General features: G+C 41.5%; 4 protein-coding genes across 4 annotated transcripts in view; 2 read left to right on the top strand and 2 right to left on the bottom strand.

The window, feature by feature from the left end:
- The window catches only part of LOC117587547 (guanine nucleotide-binding protein subunit gamma-e), a 38,319-nt gene extending 33,241 nt beyond the window's left edge, over nt 1–5,078 (bottom strand). Inside the window, exons 1-2 of the mRNA XM_034278354.1 lie at nt 4,947–5,078; nt 4,857–4,896 (exon numbers count right to left, since the gene is read on the bottom strand). The gene's annotated coding sequence lies outside the window, so the exon portion shown is untranslated. The remainder of the gene's footprint in view (nt 1–4,856; nt 4,897–4,946) is intronic.
- Nucleotides 5,079–5,086: 8 nt separating this feature from the next.
- LOC117587546 lies at nt 5,087–5,856 on the bottom strand. The gene is made up of 2 exons (XM_034278352.1): nt 5,364–5,856; nt 5,087–5,226 (listed from the first exon to the last, which is right to left on the bottom strand). Exons 1-2 carry the CDS (start codon nt 5,833–5,835, stop codon nt 5,120–5,122), a joined length of 579 nt encoding a protein of 192 aa, XP_034134243.1. The 5' UTR covers nt 5,836–5,856; the 3' UTR covers nt 5,087–5,119.
- A 3,736-nt stretch (nt 5,857–9,592) lies between these two features.
- LOC117587786 (borealin) lies at nt 9,593–11,098 on the top strand. The gene is made up of 3 exons (XM_034278730.1): nt 9,593–10,073; nt 10,231–10,642; nt 10,710–11,098. Exons 1-3 carry the CDS (start codon nt 9,716–9,718, stop codon nt 10,906–10,908), a joined length of 969 nt encoding a protein of 322 aa, XP_034134621.1. The 5' UTR covers nt 9,593–9,715; the 3' UTR covers nt 10,909–11,098.
- A 45-nt stretch (nt 11,099–11,143) lies between these two features.
- LOC117587787 (borealin) lies at nt 11,144–13,241 on the top strand. The gene is made up of 3 exons (XM_034278732.1): nt 11,144–11,434; nt 11,488–11,957; nt 13,079–13,241. The coding sequence occupies exons 1-2, from the start codon at nt 11,179–11,181 to the stop codon at nt 11,910–11,912; spliced, it is 681 nt and encodes a 226-aa protein (XP_034134623.1). The 5' UTR covers nt 11,144–11,178; the 3' UTR covers nt 11,913–11,957; nt 13,079–13,241.
- Nucleotides 13,242–16,251: the final 3,010 nt, after the last annotated feature.

Genomic DNA, 16,251 nt, shown 5'->3' with positions numbered 1-16,251 from the left:
TTGTCATAAAGATCCAGCACTGCCCACTGCCCACTGCCCACTGCCCAACTCCTCTTCTGGTATCAACTGACACAAGACAAATATTTGTATTGCTAACAAGACCCGAAGCGCAACGTCTTTATGGCCAGAGTTTTCATACCAAATAAACAGCTTGAAAGAGTCGCAAATTATTTCACCTTCAAGAGAAATTCTCGGATAACTGAATGCCCCCTCCGAAAGCGAAAGAAAAATAAAACCCTTCGCCGTTCATTCTGCATTTATTGAGAGAATTCAACGACAGAGACAGACAGAGAGACAGAAACGGACAGGGAGACACGGACAGACGGACAGAGATACCAACAGACAGAGGGGCAGACACTTCTGTTTGCTTTTGGCCACCCGGTTTCTGGGTCCTTGGTCACCGGCTCCTGGGCTCCTCTCGTTACTGGTGGCTGGTCAAAGAGGTGGCCATTAAATATTTTATTATTACATTTTCTAATAGTTGGTAAAAAAAAAAGGAAAAATGTATAAAAGAAAAGTAAACCATAAAATGTCGCGATACGAGTTTGGGGTAGTAAAATTTAATTTATCAAACTTCTGCTACGATGCACATGGAAGCAGACATAGTGGGAGAGAGGGGGAAGCACATGGGGACAAAGCGCGAAGGACAGACCGAGCGACCGACACTGCACGGAAACCGGAAGGAGGGAGCAAATTTTGTGCCTGCACTTCCGCTTAGAGTCGCATTTGTGGATCCTGATGGGGGCAGCAGCCAACCATTGTTGAGGGTGGTAGGGAGTGAGTGGTTTCGGTGGAGGCTCCGCGGGTGTTGTGTTGTGTGTGTGTTTGTTTGCCTTTTATTTATAATGCGACAGACCAACCAACCAGACAAACTATTATACGAGTACTCTCATGTACAAGTTTATTAGCCCCACCGTAATTTATGGCCTGCGCATCATCATGATACTCGCATGTATTTTACAGAATTACAATTTTAGAGTTTTACGAGTGCGAGGGTACACACACATCACACGCTTAAGCTCCGCTGCGACTCTCTGTTCTGAGTGGAGTTTTATTTTTATAGAGGGGAAAGTCTCACACAATGCGTTGCGGATTTAGCCAGATGGAAGAGGCCATTTGAGGGAGCCGACTATTCAGGCTGGGGAAAATTGATAAGAAATGACAGAACTGCTAGAACATTTAAAGGTTTTAATTAAGATAAATCCCTTACAGATTGAATGCATCACCGAACGTAGCTATCTCTTGGATTTGTATTTCCTCATTTACCAAAGGCATTCCCTGCATTTCCTTTGTTCCAAAGGAAAACCTTAAAGAGCTTTTGATTGGTTTGGTTTCTTGCCAAACGCAGAGCTATTCAACCACTAAGCCATTGCCACTGCCACTAATTAAAGCCAGGCCAAAAGGTATAAAAAACACACAAAGTCGCAACAGCCGCACGCTCGGCTCTTCATCATGGAACCAACCACTCTCCCTCCTCTGGTGATTCCCCTGCTCGCGCCCAGCTCTTTGGCAAGTCTGAAACTAATGCACGCCAATTTTCAATACAGAAAATCGAACTTTGAAGTGGACGCCTGCCTCGTCTCGCGTTGCCAGTGGCAGTGGCAGGGGGAGGGATCTGGGGGATCTGGGGAATCTGCAGCCGGCACATGGCGTGCATTTCTACGAGTATTTTGCTTGGCCGAAAACTCTTGAAACTATTATCGAGGAGGTGGTGGGTATGGAGAGGGTGGGGTGTTCTCTGAGTGGACGAGGGCGTCACTGACACCGTCGACATCGAGAACAGAACGGCCAGAGGAAAAGCAAGGGATGAGGGCGGAGGGGGCAGCCCATTCAGCTCTCCTACGATGGCAGCGAACGCGTTTTGTGCGTGTTGAAGCACGCAAGAAATACAAAAATATGAAAATATCGTTGCATACTTAACGGCTCCATGGCTGAGCACAGGGAAACGGGGAGGCCTGTGCCTGTCCAGCACTTTACCACTTTTCATGCTCTGCGATAAATTAAAATTTTTATTAACATACTTTCCCTCCAGTGAAAGAGAGAGAGTGAGTGGGGTGGGAGCGGGGCAGTCAGGAATTGGGAGCAAGAAACAGGTCCAGAAAACGTCAACTTGTCCACCACTCAACGACAAAGGAGAGTGGGAGTGACCAAGGGGGTCCAGCTGCAAGTGGTGCTCTCTTTTATGAGTTTCGCAAACGCACGCTAAAAATGAGCCACCCACTGGCCAGCAGCCGTACCTCCATTCTGGCGGTGCTCTCTCCTCCACGTTGGATCCACCACAATTATAATTTGTTGATGCAGGGAGCCCAAGGAAATTCCTTTTTTTATCTCTTCAGTGGGGGAGGGAGAGCCGGAGCGGGCTTGGAAAATGTTGGGGCTGCATTATCTATGCATTATTGTTGCCTGCCTGGCCATTGGCCATCTGCCGAGTGCCGTCTCAGCACAAAATAATATTCTATTAAATTATGTATACGTTTTTGTTCAACTTCTTTTGGAAGAGATTCTGCAGCTGTAGAGTCGTTACCCAGAGATGGATGCAAATTGCAGTTGCCAGAGGATGTCCATACAATATTCAAACAGGGATGAGATGGGATTACTTTATCCGTAGAAAACTGTGTGGCTGCATGGCAAGAGCTTTAAGGCTTAAGCGATTCATATACATAATTAGTTGAAATTAAAGTGGAATGAACCATGAAATGCGTAGCCCCAATGAGAATTCTGTATGGTTTATTTCGGTGTCCGAATCCCCGAGCGAATCCACATCTAAAATCCCATCAATTATTGTTTGTTGTGCAACCAAAATAAAAAAAGAAAAGCGAATACAAATAAAGAAAAAAAATAGCCAGCCTGCGCATTTAATTAAATATGAAATGAACAATTTATAATTCCGTAGTCCGTGCTTAAACATGGACAATGGACGGACGCCAGTGCGGAATGCATTGGGCCTCGAACCTAAAGGAATATCCTTCGAACGGCACGTAGGCAAACACGTAACCCCCACCTACATTCATAACCCTTCTCCTGCCTGTATGCCCTGTGCGTTGGTATGCAAATATATTGCCCTATAATTGAAGCGCGACAAATGCGAATTGTGAGCGATGTGATTCGGATGTGATTCAGGGAGGCAATGGAGTATGGGATATGTGGAATGTGGAATGCAAATAGCGAAAATATGTACATATGCACCACGTATGTACATATGTAGTTAATGCACATTGGAGTTCGATCATTCAATTTAGAAGACAAACAAAAAAGGGATTTGTTAAATGCATGCGAATAATTACAGAGAAAAGGGAAAGGCAAATGGAAACGCATTTAACAAAATGGATTTTTAAATGGATGAAAAAACAGGAAGCAGAGGCTAACCTCAGGTTTCAAAGGTTGGGATACCCTTTAAAGAGAATGTGTTAATTGTCAGAGATGGAATCGCTGAATCTACTTTCCCTGCGCTGCTGAAAATCATCATGCCCGCTATCCGGGTGCAAATGAATGTAAAACAAAATGAATGGCGTGATCATAATTGGCGCTGGACGTGAGTAAAAAGTGAAGGGAATAAAAAAAGAAATATAGGATAATAATTATAGCAGTAAATTGCAGTGGCAGACAGAGGCAACGGGAATCGAACAATTGTCGCACATTAACCGCAGATGCTCTCATTCTGGGACTGGATTGAGATGGGGATTGAGATGTGAAAAGGGGGGTCATGGAAATTGATGGCCACGGATAATGGGGTGACATTCGGGGTCGTGTCAGGACTGGAATGATTATAGTATGTGTGTGGGTGTGGGTGTGGGTGTGTGTGGATGAGTTCGTCGAGCCTCTGCTCTCTGTATGACAATTTCAGTTCACTTGCCCCGAACACTGAACATTGAACATTGAACATTGAGCATGGGACAAGACAAAGGCAGCCGCAGGCAGAATATTTCCTGCCTTATTCCTGTAGTCATCCTGTCCACCCAACTACATTATCGTTTTCAATTTGTGAAATTTATAGCCAACAAAGGCAGGAAATGAGAATGAAAATTGAAAATGGCATTAAATGCGGTTTTACATGCCGAACGGAGATATTGTTAAACAGAATTATGCCATGAGGATGTGAATGTGAATGGGAATGCGGATGCTGTGATGGACAATCGAAGAGTGGACAGCGGTGGCAGCAAAGAATTAAATTTCCAACACTGAAAACCACTCAAGTGGAGCTGCAAAAAGGCCCCACAAACTGTCATTTTATAGTGGAAATTGAAATGTTTATGATGGACGTAGTTGTTGATGGCGATAAATACGCAAATGAGGATCTGAATGCGGATTTAATGTGTATGGGAAAACATGAATGAGAGACTCTTAAAAATCAGAAGGCTAGCCATCACACCTCATATGACATATATGTACACTGATGTGCTATGAGGTATCTATAGCGTCGTCATATGGCGCCCCTCTTTCTCCCACGAAAGCTCCCACAGTATCTTATCGTAGCTACTCGTAACTTCTAGCGGCTGCTATCTTATCTTTGGGAAGCCAATTTATATATGAATCAAGATTATCCAAAACAGAGATAGTATGTAGAGGTGTGTTGTGTCTTCTGTTTGTTTGTTTTTAGTCAGTCGGGGCTGGGTCTAGACACTGAACTCATTCTCGTATTTTCATGAAACGGAATCATTGTATTTTTATAAGAAATTTAATTGACTAATATTCTGCACTTGACACACTTAGGTTTGTTAAAGTATTTGTAATGAAACCAACAGAGGGGTGCTCTTTTCTTAAATTTCTACACCATAGATACACCCCAGCTCCACCTGTGCTCACTTCTAATTTTATTTAGGGCATTCTTTTGTCTTTGATATCTACTAAACACTCACCAGACGCAAAAGTTGATGAATTCGGTCGCTTCGCTGGGCGCAAAATGGACGACGACGGACGACTTCAGTGGCCAAACTTCAATGGATGACCAACGGATTCGTGTGTGGTGTATTGGTGTATTTTGTTGTTTGAATTGGCGAGCGCGCCAAAAAGTATGCAGTGCACAAACTGAGAACTCGAATGTCTTGCGGGTCTGCGATTCGGCGGTCGACTGGTTATGGCCCTCCAATGTCGCTGCCTGCTGCTTTCTGCTGTCTGCCGTCTACTGTCTGATGTCTGCTGCCTCTGCCTTCTGCTGACGGTGATGGCTGATGGCTGGTAATGTGATTAGTTGGCTCGCTCGTCTATCGATGGTTCTCGGCAGGTTCTCTGTGTGTGAGGGCGAGTGTGTTGCGGGTAAATTTTAATTTAATTATGTCGCCGCTGCCTCTCGGCGTTCGCGTTTCAATTACGAAAAGCGGCTCGCAGCGGAAGCGAGAGGCAGCCACTACTGAAGACACACGCACCACTAAACAAAGAAGTCAAATAGCCGACGGTTGATGGTTGATGGTGCTCCCAGCGACGACTAGGTTCGCGTACGAATGCGTCGAATGAATGCGAATGTGGAATGCGAGCGATGTGCTTGTCCCTCCTAGAAACTGGCTCCAAGACTCCTGCTGGTCCCGCTGGATGGCTGGCCGGCTGGATGAAGAATGCAACTGCTGCCGCTGCCTGCGACAAGCGACTGCCTTGTGTTGCATACTCCAGCTGCCACAAAGCGGAACAAAACGGAATGGCACGGACTGAGTGTCTCGTGTTGCATACACCAAGGCGCACGAACGAAACGAAATGGAACCCCTCCGAACGGAGTGACTTTCCGAGCGCACAACGAATGAGTGCAGCCTGCAGTTTGAGTGGAGTCCCGTGGCACGTACTCCCTGCGCTACCTGCGAACACCTGGCCAGAGTGTGACAGTTGCTGTTCCTTCTTTATCGCCATCGGAGTGGACAGCCGAAATTTTAATTGAGTTTGTCCAACTTGCGGCAAACAATTCAATCGGTACGTCCTCCAATGGGTCTCATTAAATCGGAGGGTAGTAGGGCAGTTCCCCCTGCCTTCGCTTCCCGCTTAGACAGGTGTAGCTAAGGGGTTTGGGAATTATATTGAAAAGACATAAAGTACTAATGATTGCTACAGACACACCACATCCATCCCCAACCCCTTTCCACACTTGTCCAACTTTCGGGGTAGTTCCCACCCATACATGCACGAGGAATGTGAAACATTTCAACTCGCTGCTTGCTTGCTTGTCCCTGTCACTCCCCCATGTCCTCTTAAGAGCCACGAGCTGTTCCAACTCCCGGCCTCACTTGTGGTTAACCATCTGGCAGAAACGGCGGCCACTGTGGGTGGCCTCTCTGCCTGTTATCTTTGCTTAGTTGTGGAGCATATAAATACATTTTATGAACAAGAACATGAACATGAGAGAGAGGTGTTTTCCAAAGATGTTGTTCCCATGGCAGGGACTCGTATACAGATTAGACTTCTGCAGCTGCTTGTGCAGGGCATCTGCAGTGCTACTATTTCTTAACTTTCGTTTCTTGACTCTCGGCACTTTGGTGCAATGATAACGAACGATTCGCAAAGATGTCGCTGTCTACTCCACCTGACGGACGACACAGTGACACCGCTTAAGGGAGGACTAAGTACACGTTAGAGTTGGAAACGCCCCCTCCTTCCATCCGCCATCCGTCATCCACCATCCGATGCGGATTCCCCTGACATTGTCTGGCACACGCTGCTCTCCCGTATGTAGGTTGGATCCATTTGCATTCAGCATAAACAGCAGCCAGGACAATAAAGGCTTCGCACGCACTGCAATATGCAACAGTCGCAGCAGACACGCAGGCGGCTGCGATGGGACGCACATTTATAAGTAGGGCTGTAATCTATTCGTAAAAGTCGCTTCCGCTTTGCATTTTATATGCTTGACAAATCGAGTTTCAGTGCTGTTGCCAGGTCCTGTTCACTGTCCCTGCTGCTGATGGCTGAATGGATGCTATATTCTACTTGCAGCAGCATTGATTGAGAATGCCGTTTGACACCATCGCTGCCGCTGCCGCTTCCACATCCATTCCATTTCGGTTGCTTTAAGCCCAGCAAGCGAAACGAACGAGCCAATTAAAACTTTTTCCCGGGGAAACTTAATTAGGAAAATTCTCGAAATTATGCAATTGTCATAAGTACTCGGGGAGCGGTTAGAGAACTGGTAAGCGAAAGAATGGAAAAATATCAACTGCAGTGCGCCTGCGGTGCGTATTATTTTCACATGCCTCGCACAGGATTGCTGCTGCTGCTGCTGTCCACGTTCCATGCAGAAGCCGAAGCCGAAGCCCCCCAAATGCTGGACGAGCATGACAAAAATGCTTTTGATTTGTGTCCCATTCACACAGACGCACTTGTGGAGGTGGGGCGTGGTGGTGTATGGGGCTCCGAGGCTTATTAGAATTGTGTGTGAGTGGTGTGGGGGCGTCCGTCCTGGAGGCAAAGTGCAAGTGACAAGATAGATAGGCAAACATAACGAACGGCAACAGAAAGCAATTTATGCGTGTGCTGAGGTGGCGCCGGGTGGAGGACTGATGGCGGCAGCCTAATAGGATTGTGGCTGTAATCTTTGAAGCTCGCTTCGCATTTCCATCTGGAAAAATGAACAAAAATTTGACTGCACCGATGCCAATATTTCAGCCTAAAAGGGACAAGTGTGCATAAATGAGTACGATGGTGCATGCTAAATGCTTCTGTATGAGATTGACTTTCTTCATTCACTCTTTTTCATTTTAAAATCGCAGCAGTGGAGTAGCCGAATCGTTGAAAAAATTATCCGCCAGCGCTGCCACACCTTATACATATCTAATGCATGCAAACGGGCTTATACTCCGAATTTTTCATTTTGCAGTGTCTGGTTACCAGGGTGACCAATTAAGGAATATTTTGACTACGAAATTGAGTAGTTCATTGTATATTTAAGGTATATCGGTATATAATGGAATATGAATTTCATCCTTCTATTATATTCCATTTATACGGTATATTCAAAATTATAGGGTATCCAAATGTTTTTCAAATGTCCCTCAAGGAGTTTCTCTCTTTTCCTTAGGGAATTGTATCTCTCTTTTAAAGCCGGGTATCCAGCACCGCGGAAAATAAAATTTCCTGTCAAACTTGAAGCCGAGTAGACAGCACCGCGGAAAATAAAAATTCCTTCATATAAAAAAACTGCTCCAGGCATTGTCTTTTGCGTTTTCGTTTTTTGTATCCAGCACACAACACGAAAACCACAGATTCTTATCGATATATCGATAAATAAGCTAACAATTATGCCTGCAGTGAAGAGTGAAACATGGAAGAAACAACTATGCGCAATCACGTAAAAGAGAGTCGAAATAGATCGACGGAGTCAAAAAAAAAATACTTCTCCCATGACTCTTTGAAAAATTAAATCATTTTACTAATATTAATAAAATTATTATTTATTATTTGTGCACTTTTGGCAATAATGGATTCCAAATGCATTCTTAATTCAACTACCAGCTCTTTTTATACTTTTTTATTTTCAGTTTAAATTTCAAACTGCCCTGCAGTAGACATGCATAATTTGTATGGGCCAGCATAATGCTGGTACTGTGAGAAACATTAGCAGCACTGTTCCCCAACATTTGGCACGGAATAAGCAACATTTAGTACCCCTAGTGGGATGGATATCCTGAAATTGAGGTAAGGTTGAAAATCTGATGTTCCAATCAATGCAATAACAAGTCAATCTGTGTTGGACATTTATCTTAACGAAATTTTGCAAATTATCGATATCGAGAACGTATCTAGATCAATATATAAATATTTATATACATAGAAAACATATTAAGAGGTTAAAAACAAGTCAGTCGAGAGCAGCTTTGAAAATTCTATTTTATTATTCATTGATGGAAACAAGGTATACAAATGCAAATACTATACTATACCTACCGGTTGACATGCAACATATTGTCAAACACGTAGCAATCCCTTCCCACTAACGTAACGTTTTATGCTAATTTTGTTGGTTGACCTTGTTGGTTTTCAACTTAATGTTGTGGAGCATTGATTGTTAAATCAAACAAGTTTATAGTTTTAGCGCGTAGACTCTGAACTAGATAGTAATTTCAAATAGAACTTCAGTATTTACAGTATATTTCGAAAATTCATGGGTATATTTTGGTATTTTTCCAAGGGTCTGTTAGTATATATACCATATATATATATACCAAATAGTATATATACCAAATAGTATATGTACTACATGGTTAGTGACGCAGGAGGGATATCCCTGAACATCATTTGAAAAATTCAAATACAAATTTGTAAATATAGGGTCATAAGGTATACCTCCAACTAAAAGGAGTATTTATAATAAGCCAAATGGATGCTTTAATCGGATTAAATACATTTATCAGTTTAAAAATTCGTTGCCATCTAGTAATATCTCATTCTATTTCTGGTGTTCGTTCGGCAAACAACTCTTTTTTGAGTTCAACATTTTCAGTGACTTTGTTCTAATATTCAACATAAACTGTATTCAGTACCTGGTCAATGCGGACTCATCGTCTGCGACCAACCAATTTCGCTTTAGCGATTACGGTGTGTTTTGAAAATAAAAGGTATTTCGGTATATTTCCGAGGGTCTTTCGGTATATTTTATTGATAATTCTGCGGTCACACTATCACATGACGCTAAAATAGGCGGAAAAACTCGAAAAACTGGGAAAAAGACGCCTGGTGAAAAATCATTCAGAAAACTAATAGATTCAAATATATTTGTGTTAGAATATTGAAAGCCACAAAGATGCCGCGTACCAAGATACCAAAGAACTCGAAGCGCAACCGCGAAGTGGCCAATCGCGAGGAGAAGGTGCGCCTTTTCGAATTAAAGATGGACTCTCGCCTGATGAGCATCGACTCATTGGAGACCAAGTACATAGGCGATGTGGACAACAAGGTGAGGTCGCTGCAGTCGATTATTCAGACGGAGCTGCGCGACATGAAGATGTCCGACATCCTGCACTTGTTCGGGGAGCTGAGCCGCTTGGGCGACTTCAAGGCCAGCGATCAGACGCAGATGATTGCGTCCATGTCGGCGAGCTGCAACACGACGGGCGGAAACGGATTGGCTCCGCCCAGCTCCGGCAGCCGCAACGACGAAGGTCAGTTCTTAAAGACAATAATCCCCATTTACAATCGCAATTTATTCTATCTGGTGCGCGGCTCTCTAACTTTACTTTGCTTTCTAACCTTGCATCACACATTCATTTCATTGCACACACGCACAACCACATATCCTGTGCCGGTCACTGTATCTAGGCTACCTTACAGAGGACAGCAGCCTAGGAGCTAGTGGCAGCAGCATTCTGGCCGTCTCGACAGCTTCCATGCTGCGCTCCGCCAAGGCCATGCGTACGCCTGGCCCCCTACACTCGGCCAGGGCCCGTCGCGCCCGCCGCAGTCGCTCGGCTTGCGGGGAGTTGAGTATCATCCACTCGGCCAAGGCTGCCGCTGTCCCGAGCAGCAGCACCAATGATAACCGTGTGTCTCGCAGCAAGATGCGCACTCCGATGGCCTCGCGGTCCAAGGCATTCAGTGCCGATCGCACTCCCCTCATGCTGCAGAAGAGTCGCACCTCGTCCCCCGCGACACCGCCAATGGCCTTCCTGCGCTACCCCAAGCCGGGCGAGGTGGCTCTCTCCAAATTCGGCAGTCCCATGGTGGCACAAGTGTGAGTATTGACATTTAAAAAGTTCGAAACAAAATCGCAATTGACGACATTTTGATCTTTTCCACAGAATGCCTGAAAAGTTTGCCAATGTGAACATACCCATTCGGAATGGCATCCTGAGTTTGCGGCCCAAGAAACTAGACGCTGGTGAAGTCGAGTCGAACCTGCTGGAGAACATAGACGAGCACACCCTGAATCAGATCAGAACGCTGCATGCCAACTTGCAGTTGATTGTGAACAAGGCCAGTCAGGCGGGCTTCAAGTAGTGGCCCTATCCCAAATCATATCTAGGTGTAATCAAAATCAAATATCATATATTTTAATATGTTTCGTTTAAGTTCAGTTCGCAAATTATGTGCTACTTATTAGTTATTGCTTATTTTACCCCGTTTCCCATCCACCTTACTCTGTATTCCATATTGAGATCAATACAAGTTCAAATTTATGTTCATCGAAGTAGCCCGGGATTTGTGGCATTCGTTAGAATAATTGTAGCAGGTAAACTTATTTCATAAGTCAATCGAACGTAGAGTAAGATGCCTCGCACCCGAGTTGTGGCAGGCCGTGAGGTGCAGCGCAAGAAAATTGAACAAGAGGAGAAGTTGCGCCTGGCTCAAATGAGGGCCGAAGCCGCTCTGGAGAAGGCAGATGAGTTTGAGAAGAGAGCCAAACATCAAGTGGACATGCAAATGAAGCTAATCCACGCCCGGACTGACAAGCGCTTGCTGGAGATGAAATGGTCTGAGTTTGTAAATCTGAATCCTAAACATTTCAAGGACTACAAGTGGAAGGGTGAATGCAAATACTTGATGGTAAATCCTTAGCCTTACACTTATGCTCTGCAGTTCCCGAGCCACCAGTCAGTCGAGTACGCAGCACCTCTATCAGCAGCGATCGCGGACGTTGCCGCACTCCTCAGCTCTCGCAGCTGCCGCGACCAATCGTACATTCCTTGGACAGAGGACATTTGAAGACTTTAGCAACCCCCCAGAAAGCTCCACCCATGTCGTTCGAACGTTGGCCGCGGGCCGGTGAGTTAGTGCTCTCCTGCGGCGGCAGCCCTCTGGCTGTCCAGACTCCACAGCAGAACTGTGCCGACGTGCACATACCCACCAAGAAGGGCGTGATCACAGTGAAGCCCTTCAAAATCGAACGTGTGACGCGGGATGTGCTAATGCAACTGGACGCGAATACACTGAACCAAGTGAAGACATTGAAGGCCAATCTGGGGGTCATTGTGGACATGGCCAACAAAATGGGCAAGATGTAGGATTTAGGACGTAGGATGCATGGATATCGGAATTAAAAATGACAGGTACAGCTACATTGTACGCTTATTTCGTTAATATTTTATTTAGTCTTTTTCATTTTCTCAATTTCAATGGTTTTTGTTCAGTTGTTAAACATTAAGTGAACGTGTGTCTCTGTTGTTCTTGTTGCCGTTTGTTTGTTGCTGTTTTCTTGCTTGGGTTGTATAATTAATTAATAAATTTAATTATTTTAATATACAATATATATATATATATATATATTTTTTTTTTTATATATATATATACATATACGATTTTTAAGTACAAACAGCTTACAGAAGTTTCGTTTCGTCTCGACTAATTTTTATATGTAATTGTTTAAACATTTTGCTATCGTGTTGCATGTGTGTATCCGTGTGTGTCCGCGAGTGTGAATATTCCTTCGTACTTGTGTATGTACTTTCTTGAATTAAATCAATTTATTTTTATTATTTTAATTGTAAGTTCAATTGAAACTTCCCTTGGGGTTTCCTTGTCTCTTCCTTTTCCATGAATTGTGTGGATTCAAAAGATGTCTGTTCTTATACGAAAATTACGTTTACACATGTACAATGTTAAATTTAAAATTAATTATTTAATTAGTGTGTGTTTGGTGTGGTATTTAGCAAATACTCGTTATTTTCTTACTCCTTTTCCTTTGCTTCCCACTCGTACATACATAAGTGGAAAATTCATATAATATCCAAGTTGTCGTGAGTTAAAGGGGCGTATCATATACATACACACTTACTTAGTTATAAATTACATAGAAATACAATACATAGCAAAAAGGTACATATATAGAGACTTAAAATATATTTTGTTTTGTTTTCATTACCATTACTGAATTATACCATACAATTTGTAGAGGCAAAGATAAACATATAAACAGTGATAGGGACAGTGAAAGAACAGGTGACGGTTGACAACAACATAACACTTAGTTTTCCTTATTTTGTAACATTTATTATGGGTTCTCGTATGCGGAGTAAATTTTCTGTATGGATGGGCTTTCATTTTAAAAATGTTTCAAGATTATAATCCATTCAAGGTAGGGCGATCTACAGTCGCGCCAATCTATTAAACGCGTTGAACTAAGTGTACAAATATTTTAAAATAATCCATTTTCATCTCGTTTTCTTTACAGTCTACGCTCTGGATTTTGGATCTTAACATCGGACACCCCTATAAAGAGTAAATAATACCCAACAAAGATGTATGTGTAGAGAATGAGCGGATAATACATGTTCCTAAGTATTACATAATCTCCAATAGTTAAAGAATAGAGAATTCATATGTGACAATTTGAACTGAAGTTTTATTGGATCTTCTCACGCATCTTCGCCATGCTTAATCAAACCCTTAGCCGCCTTCTAACCTAATCAATAATCAGTTTCGATCCTACAGGCGTTCCCGGAACGCATCTAACTACTCTACGCCAGCCTCCATCAACCTTACTAGAAACATGTTTTTTTCACTTTTCTCGGGTTCATCGTATGCCTATTTCGTCGTACGCGTTTCGGTCTTTCAACTCTTGTTTCCTTTTTTTGTTTTAACACAGCCAATCAACAATGCCTTCCGCTCCTCCTTTTCAATCTCCCAATCTTTTTCAATCCATTTTTTCCTGTACAGAAAAACGAATAAATTATAAAAACACCCAATGAATTTCTGTGATCCTACTTGTGGGATTCTGTAACTTTTTTGTAATGTTTTCTAGGTTGTATTGCTCTCGGTTCTGTTATATTACGTTATGGTCATGCTGCGTTCGTACAAATTTCTAACCTTTTCTTACAAAATTGTGCTATTTTTGCTATTTCGTTTACAACTATTTTGTAGGCTGTTGCTTTAGAATTTGTTATAACTTGTTAAATGCTAGTTAATATATTTCTTTTGTATTTCGTTATTCTTATGTTTGGGCACTACTCATTGCGGTTCAGGGCATCTTTGTATTTCGTAAATAGTATATTATTTGTAATATTAAGTTTTTAACAAATGTTTGTAGGCATTATGCACGGGTACAGGGCGTTGCATTATTTGTTTTGTATCTCTTCTTTCGGTTATAATTCTCTTTCATCAGTGTGTGCTTTTGGTACAAATTTTATGGTACTAGGTTGCATAGAAATTAAATAAATTCATAAGTAAGTATGACTGTACAATAAAAATTAAAAAGTATGCACACTACTTGTCTGTTGTGGAAAAATCAAAGGTACCGAGGTGCAAAGTTTAGAACATTTTGCTTTGGTCGCAAACGATCAGGGAAACCCAGAAGTCGGTAAAAAGGCAACATCCTTATTGTACATGATGCCAAACTAGTCATGAGCCTTCAAGGATACTCTCCCGCTCACGAGTAAGTTCGGCAAGTCTGATCGACTGAGAAATAACATTGAACTGCATTAAAAGCTGGTCAGACATGTTAAAAAACCATGGCATACTGACCATGGCTGGTCTGTTCGTATTTCTCTTCTACAAAACTGCAAAAACAAATCAAAATCCAAATCCTTCGAATGTCACTTTTTTCGGATGCCAATGGAACCCTTCAGGTTACGAAAAGACATCCCAGATGCATTAACAGGTTTGTTAGGATCCAGTGGCTACACTTTTTCACCCGATTGAAATTGCTGAAAACTGATCGAAATTGCTGAAAACTTATCGAAGGTGCTGGAAATTGATGGAAATTGCTGAAAACTTATCGCAATTGCTGAAAGTTAATCGAGATTGCTGAAAATTGTATCGATATTAATGATCAAAACGGTTAAAAAGAGATCTAGTTGGATCGAAATGCTAAAAAAATGATTAGAACTGCTCATAAATAATCGAAAGTGTTAAAAATTGATCAAAAATGATTTCAACAGATCAAAAAATGAAAACTGGTCGAAATTTATCAACAAATTTGTTGTTGCATATATACATTTAACAATAGCACTGTGTGGTACAACAGTCTTTATTGCTTTAAATATGGGTCTATATAACATTTTTTGCACTTTGCAGTAATGTAAAGGAGGTAAAGAGTCTCCTATCTGAGAGAAGTGTCTTTACTCTCACAGTTTTGGCGGTTCTCAATAATTTAGGCAGTTTTTGGAAAAAGAAGCGAAATAGAACTGAAACAAAAACAGCACACAAATTTTTAATTTATAAAATAAAATTATGTTTTTAATTGATATAATAATCGTTGGTTTAAGGCGTTTGTAAACAGACGGTTACAAAATATTAGTTGTTATGTATGGGTCGTCTATTTAGGGAAGAAGAAATCCAAAGGATCAATACTTTGCCAACAAGAAACTCGTCAAAGATCTGTCGATATATCCCCATTTCGGTTTTTAGCAAATTTTGATCAATTTCGATCGATGTTGATTTATTTTTAACAGATTTCATACATTTCGATCCAGTTATAACCATTTTTTTTATTAATATTGATCAATTTTGATATATTTTGTATGATTTGGATCAGTTATTAATAATTCTTATCAATATTTTGATACATTCTAAACATTGTTGATCTATTTTGAAAAATTTAACCAACTCCGAGAAATGCTCAACAATTTTTATAAATTTCGAACCGTTTTGATCAACTTTAAATGCTCAGCATTTTAATATATTTTCAGCAGTTCCAATAAATATGCCAAGACTACTACCAAGAATATCACTTTGTGATATTCACTTCAGTGAACTTTAAATGAAAATTGATAGTCTCGATCCTAACGCTCTTGGTCCTTCTAGAAAAATATACTGGTTTTTCCTTTACGCTCTCTCACCATTACGTATACAGGATAACTTCCTTAGTCCAGCCTGAAACCCCCAAATATATGTCAAAGGATAACTAAGAAGCTGCGAAAAGCGGATACAAATACTAGACTTTTGCTCAAAAACTTAGAAAAAATTCGCGTCGAATGTTGCCTATGTACTATTTGAAGTAACTTAATAGCTCACAACTGCTTTGTAGATTAATGAATTTTATAGAACTTACTTGCACTTACATACATATGTAAGTAGGTATTCGTATCTTAAAAAAAAAAATTTCGCTTTTAATTTGCTTAAATATTTCTTGTCATGGAGTTAGATAGCGCTTAGATGGTCTATTTCTGGTTATTTCTGTTCCAAATTTCATTGCGAAGTTTATACCGTTTTGTAAATATTCTGTATTGATTTTTTTTTGCAAATATATACGAAATATTTCATTATACTTTGCTAGGCTTATAAATTAATTAATTTCATTAAATGCTTAAATTCATTAATGCACTTTATATGTACTTTTCGTGTTGCTGTGTGAAATTTTCTATACTCTTATCCCATATAAATATATATTTATGTATATGCTGGTAT

The sequence above is a fragment of the Drosophila guanche genome, unplaced genomic scaffold (genome assembly GCF_900245975.1).
Source record: "Drosophila guanche unplaced genomic scaffold, DGUA_6, whole genome shotgun sequence".
Classification (NCBI taxonomy): Eukaryota; Metazoa; Arthropoda; class Insecta; order Diptera; family Drosophilidae; genus Drosophila; species Drosophila guanche.
This window is presented reverse-complemented; position numbering and strand designations above follow the sequence as displayed.

Coding starts and splice junctions, on each gene's coding strand:
- LOC117587546 (XM_034278352.1), bottom strand. CDS start 5,835: ATGGCGATAAAGAAGGAACAGCAACTGTCACACTCTGGCCAGGTGTTC. Junction 5,227..5,363: donor TTTGACTTCTTTGTTTAGTG/GTGCGTGTGTCT, acceptor CCTCACACACAG/AGAACCTGCCGAGAACCATC.
- LOC117587786 (XM_034278730.1), top strand. CDS start 9,716: ATGCCGCGTACCAAGATACCAAAGAACTCGAAGCGCAACCGCGAAGTG. Junction 10,074..10,230: donor CGGCAGCCGCAACGACGAAG/GTCAGTTCTTAA, acceptor CACTGTATCTAG/GCTACCTTACAGAGGACAGC. Junction 10,643..10,709: donor AGTCCCATGGTGGCACAAGT/GTGAGTATTGAC, acceptor TCTTTTCCACAG/AATGCCTGAAAAGTTTGCCA.
- LOC117587787 (XM_034278732.1), top strand. CDS start 11,179: ATGCCTCGCACCCGAGTTGTGGCAGGCCGTGAGGTGCAGCGCAAGAAA. Junction 11,435..11,487: donor CAAGGACTACAAGTGGAAGG/GTGAATGCAAAT, acceptor TATGCTCTGCAG/TTCCCGAGCCACCAGTCAGT.